Raw genomic sequence first — 22230 nt, 5'->3', positions numbered from 1 at the left:
CTTTTTGCGACCCTATGGACTGTAGCCCACCAGGCTCCTCTGTCCATGTTATTTCCCAGGCAAGAATGCTGGAGTGGGTTGCCTTGCCCTCCTCCAGGGGATCTTCCCAACCCAGGGATCGAACCACGTCTCTTAGTCTCCTGAATTGGCAGGCAGCTTCTTTACCACTAGCGCCACCTGGGAAGCCCCATATTAAGTCCCATTTCATACTGATTCCATCTGAACACGTCTTCTCCTTGCTTGGCAGAGTAGGGGTTCCGACGTAAGCACTGTTGTTTTCACTCATCCTTGTACTTTTGCTTGGTACTTTAACTGCAGACCACTAGATCACATTACTGGACTTGCCATGGAAAGTGCTATCAACCAAAGTTAGTCCTGGTTACCAACTCTGCCTTCTACTGCTACGTAGTTTGATATATTTTCATTTGTTCAAGAGTTTTGTACATTTTAATTTTTATTGGGAAAGTGGGGTCCTAATTTTGAAGAGCTTATTAATTACTTTGAAAATATTTTCTCAGGTAAAGAGGGTACATAGGAACACAACAGGCATAAAATAATAGCATTTTTGCATGATTATTCAGGAAATTGTAACAACGCCGTGAAAAGATGAAGAGAGCACCAGAGTGTTAAGAGACTTTATTGGGCAATCGCTCCCGGGCAGAGCTCCCACGGGCGAGCAGGGGGGAAAGCGGAAGTCTGCAATCTGCGAGGAGCGGGGGCGACACCTATATACCCCGGTGGATACGGAAGTGGCGGGACCAGGGTGCTGATTGGACTTCTAGGTCCCGTGTCAGTTTTTTGATTGGCTGGAGTCTTGGCGCCCTCGCGTCTATCAGTCTGCCTGGCTACGGGGCTGTTGATTGGTGGATGTCTGTCCCTGGGGCTTATCTGAGACCTTTTGGCTGGGGGCTTCTCTGTCAGCACGTTCTGGCTGGCGCCTTCCCGCCTGCGATCAGCGTGACCTTTCAGTAATGTTTTAAATTATTCTACTTGTATACATCAACCAGCCACGTCCTAATTACATGATGTTCCTCTATTTCTGAATCGTTTCCCCTGTTAATAATTTGTTGGTAAATTCAAAACTTTTTTCAACTACTGCCTCAAAATATTAGATTGTACAAGGGTTGCATGTTCCCTCAAGTTATGTATTTATGTGCAAACTAATGCCATAATTGTAAATGAGATTCATTTCTCTAGTATATTTTCTTGCTAGTTTGTAGATATAAAGGAAAACCCCCGGGTTTTTTTTTTTTTTTCCCCTTCATATTTTTCTTTTCCTCACCAGTCAGCTTATGAAAGCACCTTAAAATTTTGTCACTTTTATGTAGCAATCTTTTTCATTTGCTTCTCTTGAGAGTTTTTTGCTGGAAAAACAAAACAGAAACAACCAATCAACCAAACAATCAGCAAATAAAAACAAGAAAAAAAATAAGTCTGTGGGCTCTCCATGCACAATCTGATCCTCTCACATCATCTTTTTTAGATTCAGTAACATATGTGGGATTGACGCTCATGCTGGAAAAGGCTGTGTGGACTCTGCAGACCCGAGAAAACAGTTTTGAACGTTGCTGCTCTCACGTGGTCTCTTTAAGTCTTTGGCCAATGACACCTTTGCAAAATCAAGAAGTGGATTGAAAATCTTAAAGGATTTCCCATATGTTATGTATTTAATTGCATCCCTCCTAAAATTTCATATATTGCAGTATCTCAGTATTTAACACTCAGAATCTTAGGAAGATTTCCAAATGTGGAACGGGGCTGTTGTCAATATGATTAATTAAGATGAGGTCATACTGGAGTAAGATTGGTTACTTATCCAACAGGACTAGTGTCCTTGTGTAAAGGGAACGTTAAGACAGGCAGGCGCGCCAGGGAAATCCGTGTGTCGATTGGAATTATGCTGCCACAAGCCAAGGGACTATTAATACCAGAATCCAGGAGAAACCTGGAACAGATCTTCCCTAGAGGTTTCAGAGGAAGCATGGCCCTGCCAACAACTTGAGCTCAGAATTCCAGGCTCCAGAACCATGCGATAATAAATGTCTGTTAAGTAACTCAGTTTGTGGAACTTTATTACAGAAGCCCTAGGTGACGAATATACCATTTTTCTTATTTAGAAATGGTTTCTTATTTTCCCTATCCTCAATATTTTCATTATTTATGGCAGCAAAATTGCCTAATCTTACAGGCACCAACACAAGATTTCTCTGTCTAATATATTTTCAAAGAGAGACGTTAACACTTATGGATCTGAGGACCATGAAACACCATCAGGAATGTGTGTCTCTCATGAGGGCAGGTGGGATGTTCCCTCACAATAGAGCTAATTATTGTCGCTTCAATACTAAAGCTACCATTGAGAACAGGGAAGAGGGGATCTCTGCAGTCTAGACTGGGCCTCACAGTAGATAGAAATGACCTTGCCATTCATGAAGGCAATGGCTCAAGATGGCAGTATCCCAGGCAAGGCTCTGCCTCCCCAGTGATCTGAGGGACCTACTCGATGTGTTGCCTTTCTCACCCACAGATCCAAAGCACACAGTCCCTCCCAGGGGGTGGTAGAAGGTTACTCACTTAGTTTCCACATCCTGGATGGTGTCTAGCAGAGGCATATTCCTGGTTTCAGGTAGAAGAAAGACGAAAAGACCAGCAAGGATAGGACACACGCCATAGATGATCCAGGGTAAACTGGGTAGATACACCACTAGGGTCATCAGCAGAGGAGCCAGTGCTGCCCCACACCTACTAGCCATCATACTTAATCCTGAAGCTTTTGCTCTGAGGGGTAAAAGAGAAAAATGCATAATAATTCAGTAAAAAAAAAAAAAATCCCATACATGTAATTTATGATCTACTACTTTGACATTATGTGTGTTAAGTTGCTTCAGTTGTGTCTGACTCTTTGCAACCCTAAGGACTGTAGCCAGCCAGGCAAGAGATTCTCCAGGCAAGAATACTGGAGTGGGTTGCCATGCCCTCCTCCAGGCGACCTTCCTGACTCAGGGATTGAACTCGCATCTTCTGTGGTTCCTGCATTGCAGGCAGATTCTTTACCACTGAGCAGCCAAGGGAGCCCACTTTGACATTGTAATGGAAGACAGAAAACACGATTATTACATACATGAGTTTGATGAAAGACACTTGTTTTTGAGATTTGTTCTGTGATTCTAGCTGTCTTTGTCGGGATCAAAGTGTGTTAAAACCCATTTTCATCACTTTAAACAGTATGTTAATGCATTGCAACTACCCTGACAAGTGGCCCAAAAGATTGATGAGACAGACACTGAAGTACTGCTTAACGTAGTACATGGCACACAGTCCATTTTTTCAATAAACTTTGGGTAATTGTTGTTAGTATGTTGTTACTATTATGATTACAAATGAATGCTTTCTAGTTAACAGATCTTATTTTGATTATTCTTGATCAATTACCTGGGAAAGTCCTATTTGGGGCCCTGGCAGAGCATCCACAAAGCATTTTACCTGAGGAGAGTGGGCACGAGTTCAGCGTTATGGACAGAATTACTGGTGACAGCAGCAGCAACACAGCCCATTCCCACACTTGCCAAAGTCAAACGTAGGGTCTGCATTTCTGGAGACACAAAGAGCAGGGAGACTAAGGAATCCGCATTGAAGGAATCAGCATACACCAAATTTAGCCAGGAAAATAAAAAGCCTTATATTTTAGTTGCATTTTTTAAGTATATTGTAGAAAACTGTACAGTGGCAGGGAGCATAGAACAGTTAACAATGTGAGAAATGTAACATTATCAACATAGGTGGTTAAAAGTATATAAAACTATCTGAATTAATTATAGCAACTCTCTGTGCATAGCTGAGATTTGCCGAAGAATCAGAAGAAAAGGTGAGTCTGCTGGAAATTTGCTTTTACTTATTCTGTCCAGTACTCACTATATCCTTATTGTAGAAGGTAGAACTGTGGGTGATTGCTGAGTCTAAGACTCAGCTCTAACCTGGAAGACCTTACAATTCAACTGCAGGATTTCCTGGTTTTCCTGGAATTAGGAGGTCTTAGCAGTGTGGGATTTTCATTGGGGGAAAAAAAAAAAGGAAAATTCCAGGTAAACCTAAAAGACTCAGTCAACCTACAATGGAAACTTCTATTTGGCAGAGGAGGGGAATGTCAGGATTTGGGAACAATGAAAAAATGTTCAAGGAATCTGTATTCTACACAGTATGAAAAGAAATCTAATTATAGCATTATATATTGGACAGAACTGTCTTGTAAGAAAGTAATCAGGCATTACTAATGATATTCTGAGGAGCAAAGTCCACTCATCTCTAAGGCCGTGAAGCACATTTCTGCACTGTGCAATGTGAAGCATTGTGCCCACTCAGGTTCTCCTAGTTGTTACATATGCTTCCCTGGTGGCTCAGTGGTAAGGAATCCACCTGTGATGCAGGAGACTTGAGTTTGATCCCTGAGTCGGGAAGATCTCCTAGAGAAGGAAATGGCAACCCCCTCCAGTATTCTTGCCTGGGAAATCCCACAGACAGAGGGGCCTGGAGGGCTACAGTCCAAGGGTTCGCCAAGTGTCAGACACGACTTAGCAACTAAACAACCACAAATCGTTGCATAGCATCGTTCTGTTAACTTATAAAGTAATCTAACAGGAAATGGACAAGGATTTTAATCTGCTTAAATCCTGCTTCCAACTGTATAGACGTTCACTTTTTTAAAAAGATGAATTCTTTTCATTACCTGAGAGACTCTCATAAGCAAGAGCTGTAGTCATGATGACTTAACATCACACTCACGTGTGGAACATAGAGGTGAGTACCTAGACCAGTCATCAAAGTTAGTAATGAGAAGCCCTGACAGAGGGAGTGACCATCCTATGTCCTCACCTGGGATATTATTGCAAGGCCTCACCCCTCCATGCTTGTTTTTAAAAGTGAGAATGGGCAATGTCCTATGTCACTTCAGTCATGTTCGACTTTTTGCAAGCCTATGGACTGTAGCCCGCCAGGCTCCTCATTCCATGAGGATTCTCCAGGCAAGAATACTGGAGTGGGTTGGCATGCTCTCCTCCAGGGGATCTTCCCAAACCAGGGATCAAACCTGCATCTCCTATGTCTCCCACATTGACAGGCGGGTTTTTTTTAACACTAGCGCCACCTGGGAAGTCCCAAAGGAAGGGCAAGTGAACAAATGCTCTCCTAGAGGAAGTGTTCAGAATAAATGTTCAGACTAAATCAGTTTCCAGATACTTCCAAAACGTGAGGAAGGTGAAGATATGCCAGAGCTGCCCTTACGGACCTCTGGCTCTTTTTCCCAACAACCTAGTAGCAGGACTTCTAACATTTGTGGGAATACTTAGCAAGCCGTTATTGGGACTTCTCTTTTTTCCTAGTTTTGGACAAGTAGGGCTAATGCAAACCCTGAAGGTCATGAAAAAGACACTTCCCTTCCCCCAAATTCCAGTCTTCTCTCACCTTGGGGCACAAACATGTTGGCCAAAATGGAAAGTCCCACAAGGAACATGAAAAGCATCTGGGTTAGTCGACGGCCCATGTGATTCAGTACTAGGAGTGCAAGACATCGAGCTGAGATAGTGAGAGCTCCAAAGATTACCTGGGACAGGAATATATTGCTCCCAAAGTGCTGTAGATTCATAAAGATACCATAATAGGGTATTGTGTTTGCAAATCTGTAGTGAACAAAAGAGGAAAGACACAAGCCATAAGATTAGAGCCCAGTGCAGCAGTTGCTGATTATGTTGACCCAGGCAGCCAATGGTCAAGGTTGGGGAAAAAAAGGCACAGTCTGATTTGTATAATACCTCATTTTAAGGTCATAATTTTAGAGTTAACATAAATAATTACATGACAATATCTAAGTGGTAAAGGAGTCCACTAGGCAATGCAGAAGACACAAGATACGTGGGTTCAAGCCCTGGGTTGGCAAGATCCCCTAGAGGAGGAAATGGCAACCCATTCCAGTACTCTTGCCTGTGAATTCCCATGGACAGAGGAACCTGGTGGACTACAGTTCATGGGGTCGCAAAAGAGTCTGATATTCCATTATAGGTTAATACAGATTATTGAGTAGAGTTCCTTGTGCTATACAGTAGGTCATTGTTGATTATCTATGTTCTATGTAGCAGTGTGTATGTGTTAATTTCAAACCCCTAATTTACCCTTCCCCACACTTTTCCCCTTTGATAACCATACATTTTTTCCCTATGTTAGTCTATTTTTTGTTTTGTAAATGAGTTCATATGTATCACTTTTTTAGATTTCACAAATAAGTGACATCATGATGCTTGTCTTTGACTTACTTTACTTAATGTGGTAATCTCTAGGTCCATCCATGTTGCTACAAATATATACACACACATACCACATCATTTCTATCCATTTGTCGATGGACACTTAGGTTGTTCCCATGTCTTAACTATTATAAGTAGTGCTGCCATGAACATTGGGATGCTTGTATCTTTTTGAATTAGAGATTTGTTTGGATCCATGTCCAGGAGTGGGATTGCTAGATCATATGGTAACTCTACCTTCAGTTTTTTAAGTAGCCTTCATACTGTTCTCTATAGTGGCTGCACCAATTTATAATCCCATCATCAGTGTAGGAGGTTTCCCTTTTCTCCACACTCTCTCTAGCATTTATTATTTGTAGACTTTTGGATGATGAACATTATGACTGGTGTGAGGCAATACCTCATTGTAGTTTTGGTTTGCATTTCTTAGCAAAGTTGAGCATCTTTTAGCATGGCTCTTGGCTATCTATGTGTCTTCTTTAGAAAACTGTATATTTAAATCTTCTGCTCATTTTTCGATTGGATTGTTTGTCTTTTTATATTAAGATGTAAGAGTTATTTGTATATTTTGAAAATTAATCCCCTATTGTTATATCATTTGCAAATATTTTCTTTTATTCTGTAGGCCCTCTTTTCATTTTACTTATAGTTTCCTTTGCAATACAAAACTTGTAAGTTTAATCACATCCCATTTGTCTATTTTTCTAACTCTTCACTTTATTATCAGTTCCATGTGAGTCTTTTACAATCCTTCAACTACCTCCAAAAATAGCAATTACTAGGTGTGTTTTCTTCACCTTTTATCCCTAAATCAGTGCCTCCCTCTCACAACAGTGCTATAACCTTTGAAATAAACAGATTCATGTCCCCTCTCTTTGAATGTCATCATGCGCTGTGTGAAGCCCACCTCACAAATGACAGGAGACAGATCCTTTTACGCAGGTTGGGTGTGCGGAACAAGTCAAACACAGTTGTTTTGGTCTGTGCTGCCTCCAGCTGCTCCTGCATGGCTGCTCTCAAACCCTTTAGCAACAACAAACACGAATCACTTGCCAATATAGTGCCAGGTATTGTGATGAGCATTGGCAACCAATAGGATAGACAAAATATGTTACCTTTCTTTGTAGTGTAGCATATTGCATATGTAATCACAGGTGTGAATGTGATATGAAGGAGGATGTAGGGAGTTAAGGGAGACTCCAGGAAATTAAATGGCAACAATGAAAATTTGAAAATGAGGCTATGGAGGAGGGCAGGGCATCCACTGTGGTACACAACCTACAGGCTCAGATGAGGAAGTGAACTAAAGGAACTAATTGCACAGTGGGCAAAGCTTATTTTCATGAGATGGCCATGAAAGGCCAGGAAACTGAGCTTGCATTCTCAACTAGCCGCCCTTGTTAGACAAGGGTTTGCGTACCTCGATAAGGAGAAGGCAGGTATCAGTTTATTCCTTCCCTCCAACCCAATAACCGCCTCCTCTTCCCTGCTCACCTCCATGTTCAGGGTTGCCTCAGCATTCTTCATTCCATTTCTGTGGGCAACTATTCGAAGTCCCTTTAAGCCCTCACCTGGTTTATTGGTGACAATCAGCCACCGAGCAGATTCCACCAGCCACCTGATGGAAGGTGAGCACAGAGTGCAGTCAGCTCTCCCTTGTTATATGCCACATGATTATTGACAACAGGTGCATTTTGCCTTCCATCCAAAATCCACTGCTTCACTTGTTGGGTTAGGAATAGAAATTCCAGATCTATTTCACAAATACTAGGGGAATATGAGAGTGACCACTCCCTGCAGTGCACTTGAAAGTTGTATTACTAGTAAGGGACACAGACTTGGAGTTAAATCTCCTCTGCTTACTCATCAGGAGAATTTATAGAAAACTTATGAAGTTTAAGTTTGTCCTTGATATGCATAATTTCCTTGCAAACCTTGGCATGGGATCTAGCAACTTTATGCACATAATATATATTTACAGTATATTTTATTTTTGCAAAGAAGCCCCAAATATGTCAGCGTAAAGCCTGACAATGATTGCAAGTACTCCTGCCACTACTAGCTATGTTAACAACTAATGACCCAATTACTAATATCAGTTAATAGCTAACTACTTTATATCTGCCTCAGTTTTCTCATCAATAAAATGGAACAGCAATGTCAGCTTGCTTGTAGGGTTATTATGAATATGGAGTAACAAGCAGAAACCGCACCAACATATTTCTGACATGCGGCTGTAACCAGGAAGCATTGCTTAGAATGATTTATGAAGATGTTTTGTTTTTATTTTTGAACATAGTTGACTTTGAATAAATGAACCATGCTTCTAAGGAATTTCTAAAAAAAAAAAAAAAAGATGAGTCTGTATAGCACATGGAACTCTGCTCAATATTATGTGACAGCCTGGATGGGAGGGGGCTTGGGAAAGAATTAATATGTGTGGCTGAGTTCCTTCACTGTTCAGCTGAAGCTATCACAACATTGTTTGTTAATTGGCTATTCCCCAATACAAGCTAAAAAGTTTAAAAATAAGTGAATAAATAGACAAAATGACATCATTTAAAAAAAATGAGTCTGACATGGATCACATTCCCTTTCTCCCTGAACTCATATCTCTATATAAAATCTGTAGTCATCTCTCTGTGATCTCCTAAATTTAATTCTCCCTAGATTGGTTTTAAGTGTGGGGACCAAGTTATCCATAAATAAATGTTTGTTAAAATTATTTAAGGGACTGAGCACATGATGTAAATCACCCAACCTGCATGCCAATTATTAGTGCTGGAGAAAGAACATGGCTATTTTGTCAAATTACTCTATGAATAAAGTCGCTGCATCTTCCCTTTGTTCAATTCACCTACAATGATGAAAATCATGGAAAATTTTACCATAACCTGTTTCTTCCCAAAAACAAAAAACAAAAAAAGAATTAAAGTTATTTCTTTTCAAAATATTTGAGTCTATATGTTATATTAACAAAAATCATGTCAGAATAACCCTCCAACCACTATACTAAGTAAGACTATGAAGAGCGATGGCAGAAAATACCCAGAACTCCCAGGAGAAGGGTCACTGTTAGTCAATGTTCTGTTTCACAAATTGCACAGTGTAACAGATGATTACAAGGGTTTTAAGTTCAAACAATAAAAAAGGGTTTAAGGAATTAAAAAATGAATATATTCAGATACAACATGCATTTTCATCCCAGGTTCCCATAACAGAATGAGAGAGATGCTCATACCTTGAGGAGAGAAAGAAGACAAAGAAAGGTACAGACACCACCAGCTGCAGGGTGCGCCACTCTCGAAAGACAAAAGCCAGTCCTCCCAGCATCGTCTGTCCAATACTAAGGGCACAGGCTATCAGTGTTATTACCATGGCTTTTGACTGGGACCTTACCCACTCTACAACTGAAAGAAAATCCCATTGGGATATTATTGTCAGGTAAGCGTGAAATTTCAAGGCCAATTTCTGGACTTGCAGAAGACTAAAACTGTCGACTTACTGAGCATACTGTTATTTGACATGACAGCCACAGCAGAGCAGCCTGACCAGAAGCGTAAGGAGCAGTAAATGAGGAAGGTGGGGGCAAAGGCTGCACAGGTCCCCGAGACGGCGAGCTGGAGCAAACAGCACCTGAGGATCAATTTGCGCCCAAACCTAAGAAACAGAGAGGCAGATTAGATTGTGAGAGCAAGAGCAACCTGTGATAAAAACAAAGCCTACTCTGAAATTTGGAGAATTTTTTTTAATGTTCGTAATGGTTTTATCCTTTTTTATGATTTGGTTTTTTATTTTACTAATTTTTTCCATTGCTTATTGGGAGATCATTGCTTTACAATACTGTGCTGGTGTCTGCCATACATCAGCATGAATCAGCCACAGTCATACATATGTCCCCTCCCTCTTGAAACTCCCTCCCATCTCCCACCCCATCCCACCCCTCTAGGTTGTCACAGAGCAGTGGGTTGAGTTCCTTGTGTCACACAGTAAATTCCCACTGGTTCTCTATTTTATGTATGGTAATATATGTGTTTTCATGCTGCTCTCTCAATTCGTCCCACCCGTTCCTTCCTCCTCTGTGTCCACAGTCCATTCTCTATGTCTGTGTCTCCATTGCTACCCTGCAAATAGGTTCGTCAGTACTGTCTTTCTAGATTCCAAGTGATTCTTCGTACCTGAAAGCTTGAAAACGCAAACGCTAAATCAACAATGGAGATCTCAAAGTAGCACTCCTTGTCTGCAATATACACTAAGAATACCAAAACTTCATCCTCTAATCACTTGGACTTTGACACCAAGTGATATATCATATAAAAGAAATTACAGTGTTGGAAACTGTAATATACTATTAGCTCCCATTGTACTAATGTATGTATTTAGCATGGTAGAGAGTCTGTACAGTGTCCAGAACACAAGAAAGCTAAAAGCATACTTGGGTCTCTAGGACCAGACAGGCAAGGTTAAACTGATGCAGAAGATCAGTGGAACAATACTCAAAGTTGTTGAAGGTTTATGTAAGGGTCAGCCTTTGTTGAATCTGAGTTTATAAGCCTCAAGCAATGTGCTTTATCTAGAACAGAATATGAAGTTAAAATGTTAGTCACTCAGTCGTCTTAGGCTCTTTGCAACCCCACGGACTGTAGCCCATGAGGCTCCTCTGTTCATGGAATTCTCTAGGCAGGAATACTGAAGTGGATAGCCATTCCCTTCTCCAGGGGAGAACAGAATATAAGACCACCACAACCCTGGGAAAAGATCTGGATGAGGCAGTAAAAGCATATGGAGTTTACCTTCCCCATTAACACATCAAATACATCTACAGGACTTCCTTGCTGGTGCAGTGGATAAGAATCCACCTGTCAATGCAGGGGACATGGGTTCAATCCCTAGTCTGGGAAGATTCCACATGTCATGGAGAAATTAAGCTCATGTGCCACAGCTACTGAAGCCCATGGGCCTAGAGCCTGTGCTCTGCAACAAGAGAAGTCACTGCAATGAGAAGCCCGAGCACCACAATAAAGAGTTAGCCCCCACTGGCCGCAACTAGAGAAAGCCCACATGCAGCAATGAAGACACAATGCAACCAAAAAATTTTAATTAAAAAAAAAATCTATATATGGAAAAATTCTCACTGAAACTAACTGGAAACTGGCAGAATGACTTATGTAAACCAAGGATGTAAGATACACATGTAATCAGGTAGGAAGGAAAGAAACATAATCAGGTCCAGATTTTTTTCAAGGGCTTTTCCAATGAATCAGCCCTTCACATCAAGTGGCCAAAGGATTGGAGCTTCAGATTCAGCATCAGTCCTTCCAAAGAGTATTCAGGGTTGATTTCCTTTAGGATTGACTGGTTTGATCTCCTTGGACTGCTGGGAATAACTGAAGGGCTGTGGGGAGCCTGGACTCAGCTTGTGGGGAGCACGTGTGTGTGTGCTAGCCTCCACAGCAGGGCGTAGAGAGAGCTTCCCTAGAGGCTGCCAGGCTTCCTGCTGCTGCCTTGCTGCACATCCCAGCTCTGAGGGAACTCTCCCACCCCACTCAACCCACGCCACATCTCTGCACCGATCCGGGGTACCCACAACCAGGAGAAAGACTTGAGCATGGGACACAGAGGCAAGCTGGTCCCAGGGCAGAGCCTGGTTGGGGTGGAGCAGCCGTTATTGACACTTACTCAGGCAACACCTCAGAAACCTCCCAGATCCCTGACAGCAGCTGCTCCGGACAGCTAACCACCCAATACCTGCTCAGAGTCCTCACAGGCCACAGCAGCCCAGTGGAGCTGTTCTACAACAGAGTGGGGGTGGCAGAGGGTAAAAGCCCATTAGAAAAGGCAAATAGACATTAAAGACTGAGGATTTACTGCTTAAATAAGCCAGTACATAGATTACAAGATGAAAAGAAACTGTAACAGCTACTATAGACAGAAAAAAATAGAGCATAAACATGAAGATTTAAAATACAACATCAAAAGTGCAAAACGTGGATGAAGGGGGTTTTTTAAAGGCAGAACTTTTAGAATGTGTCTGAACTTAAACGACTACCAGTTTAAAACAAGTGTGAGTCTGTGCCCACTTAGTCGTGTCCAACTCGTTGCAACCCCATGGACTGTAGCCCACCTGGCTCCTCTGTCCATGGAATTTCCCAGGTAAAAATTTTTCCCAGGAATCGCTTCTCAGCCTTTTGGCTAAGATCAAGTGTAATTTTTCCCAGGAGTGGGTTGCCATTTCCTGCTCCAGGGGATCTTCCCAACCCAGGGACTGAACCCGCCTCTCCTGCGTCTCCTGCATTGGCAGGTGAGTTCTTTACTGCTGAGCCATCTTGAAAGCCCTTAAAACAAGTAGATATAGTCATACATTAATTTGGCCTCCTGATGCAAAGAGCTGACTCATTGGAAAAGCCCCTGATGCTGGGAAAGATTGAAGACGGGAGGACAAGGGGATGACAGAGGATGAGATGGTTGGATGGCATCACTGACTCAATGGACATGAGCTTGAGCAAGCTCTGGGAGTTGGTGATGGACAGGGAAGCCTGGTGTGCTGCAGTCCATGGGGTCGCAAAGGGTCAGACATGACTGACTCATGACTGAGCGACTGAACAACAACAATAAATTTAACCAAGGAGATGATATAGATCTGAACACTGAAAACAAGACTTTGATGAAAGAACTTGGAGAAGATACAAATAAATGGAAAAATAACCCATATTCATGGGCTGGAAAATTAGTATTGTCAAAATGCACATACTACGCAAAGTCATCTATAGATTGGTTGGTGGTGGTTTAGTCACTAAGTTGTGTGTGATTCTTGCGACCCCACCAACTGTAGCTCTCCAAGTTCCTCTGTCCATGGGATTCTCCAGGCAAGAATACCAGAGTGGATTGCCTTTTCCTTCTCTGGGATTCCAATCCAAGAATCGAAACTGGGTCTCCTGCACTGCAGGCAGATTCTTTACCAACTGAGCTACAAGGAAAGCCCCATCTATAATTATGCCATCCCTATTAAAATTCCAATGACATTTTCCACAGAAATAGAAAAAAATATCCTAAAATCTATATGAAATCACAAATGACCCCCAAAAGCAAAGTCAGTCCTGACAAAGAACCAATCTAGAAACATCCTACTTTCTGCTTTCAAACTATGCTACAAAACAATAGGGATCAAAATGGTATGGCACTGACATTAAGAAAAGACACATAAACCAACAGAAAGAACCAAGATTCAAGAAATTAACCCTTGATATGTATTATTTGATAAATAAACCAATAATATTAAAGAGGGAGCAATATAATTTTTCAATAATAATGTTGGGAAAATGAAATGATAACATGCAGGAGTACGAATTTGCACTCTACTGACAATATTCAAAAAAATTCACTCAAAATGGGTTAAAGACTTAAATATTAGCCCTGAAACACTAAAAATCCTAGGAAAGTTTCACTTCTTCTTTTCCTATCTGGATTCCTGTTATTTCTTTTTCTACTCTGATTGCTGTGGCCAAAACTTCCAAAACTATGTTGAATAGTAGTGGTGAGAGTGGGCACCCATGTCTTGTTCCTGATTTTTAGGGGAAATGCTTTCAATTTTTCACCATTGAGGATAATGTTTGCTGTGTGGTACATATACACAATGGAATATTACTCAGCCATTAGAAAGAATTCATTTGAATCAGTTCTAATGAGATGGATGAAACTGGAGCCCATTATACAGAGTGAAGTAAGCCAGAAAGATAAAGACCATTACAGCATACTAACACATATATATGGAATTTAGAAAGATGGTAATGGTAACCCTATATGCAAAACAGAAAAAGAGACACAGATGTAGAGAACAGACTTTTGGACTCTGTGGGAGAAGGCGAGGGTGGGATGATCTGAGAGAATAGCATTGAAACAAGTATACTATCAAGGGTGAAACAGACCAGAGACCAGGTTGGATGCATGAGACAAGTGCTCAGGGCTGGTGCACTGGGAAGACCCAGAGGGATGGGATGGGGAGGGAGGCGGGAGGGGGAATCAGGATGGGGAATGCATGTAAATCCATGGCTGATTCATGTCAATGTATGGCAAAAACCACTACAATATTGTAAAGTAATTAGCCCCCAACTAATAAAAATAAATGGAAAAAAATAATAATAAAAATCCTAGGAGACAACAAATTGGACCCGAGACTAAAGGACCGGAGTTTAACTCGAGGTGACCGCGTTCGTATGCAAATGGAATCTATAAAACTCTGCTTTCCGGGGTAAAAAAAAAAAAAAAAATCCTAGGAAAAAACTCCCTGACATCAGTCTTAACAGTGACTTTTTAATAGCTACCCAAACTGGCATGAAGGTATATCTCATTGTGGTTTTGATTTGCATTTCCTTGATAATTAGTGAAATTAAGCACATTTTCATATTCCTGTTAACAATTTCCATGTCTTCTATGGAGGAATACCTACTGAATTCTTTTGCCATTTTTGAGTAGGTTATTTGTGAGTTTTTTTCTATCAGTTGCATCAGTCTTCTGTATGTTTCAGATATTAAATCTATCAGATATGAGGCTTGCAAATATTTTTCCCATTCTGTAGATTTCAGTTTCCTTTTGTTGATCATTTGCTTTGCTATGAAGAAGTATTCTGGACATTGACCTTGACCACAAAAGCACAGTCAGTGAAAGTAAAATAAAGAATTGGGGATTATGTCAATCTATAATACTTCTTCTTAGCTATAAGAAGCTTTTTGCCTATGTTTAGTTCAAAATCTTTAGGTTAGCTATAAGTCCCCCTTTTCTTCGCCAAATTTTCTATTCTCGACATCTGTCATAATCCCATTTCCTCAGAGAAACTGAAAAAAATCTATTACCCTGTGTGCATCTAAACTGATCAATTAGCATTTTAACATGAATCATTATAAAGGGTTCAGTCATAAGACTGGTCAACATGAACAGTCTGACTCTGATATAGTTTACAAATTACACTCAGGGTGATATATTCAGCATTCACAATTTTCACCTGAAAGGTTAAATATGTTAGGCTTATAGGTGGGGGATAAAGGTACTTAGAGTCTCCCATTTCACCTATGAAAGACTTGAGTATCTGGCTGCCATGGTTGTCACTTACTTCAGGATGGACAGTGCTGGGCACAGGATAAGCCAAAACACTCATACCAGAAATTATGACACTTGAGATCCATAGATTAATTTCCTTATAGGATTTCAAATATTACCTCTAAAGAGTCTTTTCATAAGATCAAATGGCCAAATTATAGCCACAATTATTTCTTGATGCAATTCAGGGCCACTTCACTAAGCACGCAGGTTTTATAGAAACGCCTTCTAATTACAGTGAGACACGTGAGGCATGCAAGGCACCACTTCCCAGGTGGCACCTGGGAACCTGCCCGCCAGTGCAGGAGGCTTAAGAGACACCACTTCGATCCCTGGGCTGGGAAAATCCCCTAGAGGAGGACATGGCAAACCCACTTCAGTATTCTTGCCTGGAGAATCCCATGGGCAGAGGAGCCTGGTGGGCTACAGTCCACAGGGTCACACGGAGTCAGACACTGCTGAAGCAACTTAGCTCACACACGTGCATGTGAGGCACAACAATCAAGGTGGGAACCCACAAGCTTTTGGCTCGCTGATTCCAGCGGGAACTTAACACAGAAGCCACAGCGAAGGCTGGCAATGCTGTCCTCTATATCTGTGTCTTGAAATAGGCTGAAATTCCTGTCTTGAAGCAACTTCCTCCTCCTTCCCATAAGTAACTTTTCCTCATATTTCTAGATGAAGTATTGCAAAACCTCCCCTCTAAATACTGTCCTGAAATATCCCCCAGATCTTGTGGAGATGACATTTCTGTGTCCAGTACACAGAGCTCTGTGGCAACAAAATGACATCATCACAATGAGCTTATTCTAAATTTCCATCTATACCTCCCTGGGAACCAAGGCAACCCAGCACAATGTAAACTGGCTATGCGGGGAATTCAAAAAAATTTCTTTATGAAGAATCATAAACTGTGGGCAGCAGTGATCTGGAGAAACTCACCTGTCTGAGAGATGGCCATAAATGAAGCTTCCCACCAGCATTCCAGCCATGAATAGGGATTGAACCACTGATTTCTGTGACTGATGGTCACATACTAGGTCCCACTGGAAGAGAAGGAAATCAGCCAGAAGAGGAGCTTCACATGCTTGCATGCTCAGTCATGGACTGAGCAACCCCATGGACTGTAGCCAGCCAGGCTCCTCTGGGGGAATTTTCCAGGCAAGCATACTGGAGTGGGTTTGCCATTTCCTACTCAAGGGGATCTTCCTGACCCAGGGATTGAACCTGCATCTCTTGCATCTTCTGCATTGGCAGGCGGATTCTTTACCATTGCACCACCTGGGAAACCCTGAGGAGTTCCACAGAATCTTATAATCCCTCAGTAATCATCCTCTCTGATAGCCCTCAGTGAACACACTCTGGTGTCCTTTACCACAATTACTCATCTATATCATTCAAGTCACTTAAGCACGGTTTTCTCTGGAAATCTTCAACTAAATCTTCTAGATTACATCAAGATTAATCTTTCTATTCACTTAGCACACCATACCTCAATGGTTCTCAAACCTTGCCACACATAGTAAGGATTAAGGTTGGCGGGGGGGCAGGTTTAATATACTGATGCCTGAATTTTACACTTAGAGTGAAATAGTGACAAGTAGCCAGGACATGAAGTTTTTTTTTCAATTAATGCAAATGTTTCCAATTTGCAACTAGGCTGAGATCAAGTGACTAAGAATAATTTTTCACACATTGTATCAGGTAATTCCTTGTCTGATCATCTATCTTCACACTTGGTTTAAAGCTCTTCCGTACTAAAATCCATGTCTAGATGGTTGATTTCACCGGTGTCCATTGGAATGTAAGTGCTTGGCGGTTAAAAAGATAAACAATCACACCATTTGCTGAAAGATTGAAGGAGAGTTACTGTCTACTCAGTAACTGAAGATTTGAGCCATGCTTATGATAGGTAACAGGCAGGAAGGCCAGGGGTCTCCAAATGGAGGAAATAGGCTGCAAGTGTCAGATATTTTTTTTTAATCTCTCTCTTAAGCGGCAGGAGGAAACAAACTAGTGATATATTTTTCCCCTTCTCTAAACAAATTTAAAAAGATATTTCTCTTAAAATACTGTTGCCATAATGACACCTGGTTCCACCCGAACTTAACTTTTCTCAAATCTTGAGCTAACCAATGCATTTTTCTTATGGAAATGTTTGTCTTAAGCTATGTTAATGTACTATGCATTTACCCTGGACTCTATCTTCCGGTTGGTTCCCCCTGAAAGCTCAGATTTAGGCTCAGACTTGACAAACCAGTATGTTATACTCAAACCAATGTTATACTCGGACATTATTCTCCTAATCTATGTAAACGAAACTTTTTGTATAATCTAATCTGCCTTTCTCCAAGATTCAAGTCAATAATTTTATGGCCCAGGATGACTCACCTGGTGCCAAGATTAATCTCAAAATGCATCTTGTGGGTGAGGGGCCTGGCACCATTCTCTGAGTTTTGAGACATTTTCTTTCTTTCATTAACAGACTGCTAGTAACTATATAACATCCAGCTAAAGACTAGCAGGTGGGTATTCTTTCTGTCCCCTTCTGATGTCTATGTCAGAAGCTTTCTCTATCTCCTTTATACTTTAAAAAAACTTTATTACACAAAAGCTCTGAGCGATCGAGCCTCATCTCTGGCCCTGGATTGAATTCTTCTCCAGAGGCCAAGAATCCCGGCATCTTTCGTGGTTCAGCAACAACCTTTCACTTATTTTATGTTTTTCTAAACACCCAGACTTTTTTTTTCTAAAACACCCAGGGTGGACTCCAGGAGTTGGTGATGGACAGGGAGGCCTGGCATCCTACAGTTCATGGGGTCACAAAGAGTCAGACATGACTGAGCGACTGAACTGAACTGACTGAAACACCCAGAACATATACTGACAAGAGGCAAATGGGGCCTTTACCTCGGTCACGATGGTGAAGGAGAACAAGCTGTGGTCATACACCCAGCCATCCACACAGGGCTCCATGTCCAGGTCAGTCATGTTGGGGAAGGTCCCATTCAGGTGAAGGAGTTGCCACTGGGGGTGGAGGAAGCGACGACATTTCTCTGGCTTAAAGTCTGAGTCCAGTGGGATGGAGATTCTCAGGAGGACATCAGGGCTGAGGATCCCAGTGGCATTACCAGAGACAGTGGCATTATCAAGAATGTGGATCCAGCAGCGATGACCAGGAACGGCTGCAGTGAAGTTCTCCAACAGTATGTGACAGACTACTGTCATGTAAGAAGGAAAAGTTAAAGCCATCTGAAGCATCTGGAATTTCCCCAGGCCACCAACTTTATCCAGAAGCTCCTCAAAGGCCATTCTGGACAGGTAATCCTCAAGACAACGCACAATGACTTTAAGGCTATAAGTTCTATGGAAGAAAAAATTTCCTTTCATGAATTCACACTGAGCCTATATAATCTCACAACAGTTTCTCATAAATGGGTACTATCCCCTCACTACTGCAATAGAGAAGTGGAAACAGTTTCCCCAGTCCTTCTCAAATCACAAGGCATTATTTTTTTTAGTAAAGTCATAGAGAAAATAATTTACCACTTCGGTTTCCAGTGAACTCTGTTTAAAGGTTTACTCTTTGAACATGCTTATCCTCAGCACCTTGACTCTAAAACCAGCATTGGACTTTGGCATGTACATGGTCTCTAAATACTGTAAAATAAGCCTCCTACACAGCTTTTGATCATTTCCAGAAGATGGAATTTGAGAGACACAGAAATGAAATGCTCTGTGATTTTTTTTCCTCTGGGAAGAACAGAAAGCAAGTACTTCTTGTATAGTACTAAATTTAGGTTAAAATCATTTTTTAAAATGTAATCCTTTGTTTTTAATTAAAGCAAAGCAGAATGTGTGTGCAATTGCTATCTTTTGGTAACCAATATTGTGCTTCAGTTTAAATCACACCAAGAATTCATAATAATATTAGATTCCTTGAAATATATATACAAGAGAAAGGCAACTGTAAGCTCTATCAGGATCCATTTTCTTAGATTCCTTTATTCATTTACAGAATATATTAGAGGATCTTTTAAGTGCTAGCAATCAGAATCTTCATTATTTATTCTATCATTATGAATTTGGCCTCTTTATACCTGGTGTGTATGTTTGTGGTAGTCACTCAGTCGTGTCTGATTCTTTGCAACCCCATGGACTGTAGCCTACCAGTCTCCTCTGTCCATTGAATTCTCTAGGCAAGATTACTGGAGTGGGTACCCATTCTCCAGGGGGTCTTCCTGACCCAGGGATCAAACCTGGGTCTCCCCCATTACAAACAGATTCTTTACCATCTGAGCCATCAGGGAAGCCTGGTAAATCTCCTCAATATTCATACTTCATACTTACATTATAATAGCTATTCCAGGTTTCTTATACTTGCAGCTTGCATGCCATAACTTTCTAATCCTTTATATTTTTAACTGAAATGCTCAGTGAGATTATTGCAGATTCATATGCAGCTGTTGTTGTTTTGTTTAGTCACCAAGTCATGTCCAGTTCTTTGTGACCCCATGAACTGCAGCCCGCCAGGTCCCCCTGTCCCTCACCATCTCCCAGAGTTTGCCCAAGTTCATGTCCATTGAATCAGTGATGTCATCCAACCATCTCATCTTCTGCCACCCTCTTGCCCTTTTGCTTTCAATCTTTCCCAGCTTCAGTCTTTTCCAGTGAGTCAGCTCTTCATATCAGGTAGCCAAGTTATTGGAGCTTCAGCTTCAGCATCAGTCCTTCCAATGAGTATTCAGGGTTGACTTTCCTTAGGACTGACTTATTTGATCTCCTTGAGTCCAAGGGACTCTCAAGAGTCTTCTCCAGCACCACAGTTCGAAAGCATCAGTTCTTTGGTGTTCAGCCTTCTTTATGTTGCAACTCTCCCATCCATACATGACTACTGGAAAGACAATAGCTTTGACTATATGGATCCTTGTCAGCAAAGTGATGTCTTTGCTTTTTAATGTGCTGTCGAGGTTTGTCATAGCCTTTCTTCTAAGAAGCAAGTGTCTTCTAATTTCATGGCTGCAGTCACCATCCACAGTGATTCTGGAGCACAAGAATAGAAAATCTGTCACTGCTTCCACTTTTTTCCCTTCTATTTGCCATGAGGTGATGATGGGACTGGATGCCATAATCTTGTTTGGTCTTTTTGAATGTTGAGTTTTAAGCCAACTTTTTCACTCTCCTCTTTCACCCTCATCAAGAGGTTCTTTAGTTCCTCTTCACTTTCTGCCGGAAGAGTGGTATCATCTGCATATCTGAGGTTGTAGATATTTCTCCCAGCAATCTTGATTGCAGCTTTTAACTCATCCAGCCCAGCATTTCGCATGATGTACTCTGCATAAACTTAAATAAACAGGGTGACAATATACAGCCTTATGGTACTCCTTTCCCAATTTTGAACCAGTCAGTTATTCCAGGTAAGGTTTGAACTGTTGCTTTTTGACCCACATACAGGTTTCTCAGAAGGCAGGTAAGGTGGTCTGGTAGTCCCATCTCTTGAAGAATTTTACACAGTTTGTTGTGACCCACACAGTCAAAGGCTTTTGTATAATCAATGAAACAGAAGTAGATGTTTTTCTGAAATTCCATTGCTTTCTCGATGATCCAACAGATGTTGGCAATTCGATCTGTGGTTCCTATGCCTTTTCTAAACCCAGCTTGTAAATCTGAAAGTTCTCGAATCAAGTACTGCTGAAGTCTAGCATGAAGGATTTGAGCATAACCTTTCTAGCATGGGAAGTGAATGCAGTTGTCCGATAGTTTGAACATTCTTTAGCACTACCCTTCTTTGGAATTGGGATGGAAATTCAAATGCAGTACCTAGATATAATATAAGGAGAAACTGCATAGGTTTCATCCAATTTCTTCAAATAGTAATATTTGAAAAACTACAATATAATATCACAACTGAGATATCGATACTGATATAATCTACTGAACTTATTCAGAATTCCTCAGTAAATTCATTGTAATGTGTGTGTGTGTGTGTGTGTGTGTGTGTTTAGTACTGTCTATAAAGAAGACTAAGTGCCGAAGAGCTGAGGCTTTTGAATTGAGGTGCTGGAGAAGACTCTTGAGAGTCCCTTAGACTGCAAGGAATCAAACCAGCCAATTCTAAAGGAAATCAACCCTGAATATTCATTGGAAGGACTGTTGATGAAGCTTAAGTGCCAATACTTCAGCCACCTGATGTGAAGAGCTGACTCACTGGAGAAGACCTGATGCCAGGAAAGATTGAAAGCAAAAAAGAGAAGGGGGTGAAAGAGGATGAGATGGTTGGACGGCATCACTGACTCAATGGACATAAGTTTGAGCAAACTCTGGGAGATAGTGGAGGACAGAGGAGCCTGACTTGCTGCTGTCCATGGGATTGCAAAGAGTCAGACACAACTTAGTGACTGAACAATTCTTCAGTCCTATTGGGTAACTGTGCCAGATATTCTTGGTTGGCAGTATTTTTATTTCAGGGCTCTGAATACTCCTTGGAAAGAAAGTTATGACCAACCTAGACAGCATATTAAAAAGCAGACACATTACTTTGCCAACAAAGGCCTGTCTAGTCAAGGCTATGGTTTTTCCAGTGGTCATGTATGGATGTGAGAGTTGGACTATAAAGAAAGCTGAGCGCTGAAGAATTGATGCTTTTGAACTGTGGTATTAGCAAAGACTCTTGAGAGTCCCTTGGACTGCAAGGAGATCCAACCAGTCCCTCCTAAAGGAGATCAGTCCTGGGTGTTCATTGGAAGGACTGATGTTGAAGCTGAAACTCCAATATTTTGGCCACCTGATTCGAAGAGCTGACTCATTGGAAAAGACTCTGATGCTGGAAAAGATTGAGGGCAGG

General features: G+C 41.3%; 1 protein-coding gene across 2 annotated transcripts; it reads right to left on the bottom strand.

Moving 5' to 3' along the window:
- Positions 1-621: 621 nt before the first annotated feature.
- Positions 622-18872, bottom strand: LOC122430965 (solute carrier family 22 member 10-like). 2 transcript variants are annotated; one of them, XM_043451955.1, is made up of 10 exons: positions 18297-18871; positions 16329-16432; positions 9799-9953; positions 9535-9703; positions 7788-7911; positions 7201-7316; positions 5458-5672; positions 3484-3592; positions 2575-2778; positions 622-1364 (listed from the first exon to the last, which is right to left on the bottom strand). In XM_043451955.1, the coding sequence occupies exons 1-10, from the start codon at positions 18774-18776 to the stop codon at positions 1304-1306; spliced, it is 1737 nt and encodes a 578-aa protein (XP_043307890.1). In that variant the 5' UTR covers positions 18777-18871; the 3' UTR covers positions 622-1303. The 2 variants fall into 2 exon arrangements, with proteins under 2 accessions (XP_043307890.1, XP_043307891.1); XM_043451956.1 differs by lacking the exons at positions 7201-7316; positions 7788-7911 and having other exon boundaries at positions 18297-18872.
- Between the last annotated feature and the right edge of the window lie 3358 nt (positions 18873-22230).

This window comes from Cervus canadensis, chromosome 29 (genome assembly GCF_019320065.1).
Source record: "Cervus canadensis isolate Bull #8, Minnesota chromosome 29, ASM1932006v1, whole genome shotgun sequence".
NCBI classification, from domain to species: Eukaryota; Metazoa; Chordata; class Mammalia; order Artiodactyla; family Cervidae; genus Cervus; species Cervus canadensis.
The sequence above is the reverse complement of the archived record's forward strand: the minus strand, read 5'-3'. Positions and strand labels throughout refer to the sequence as shown.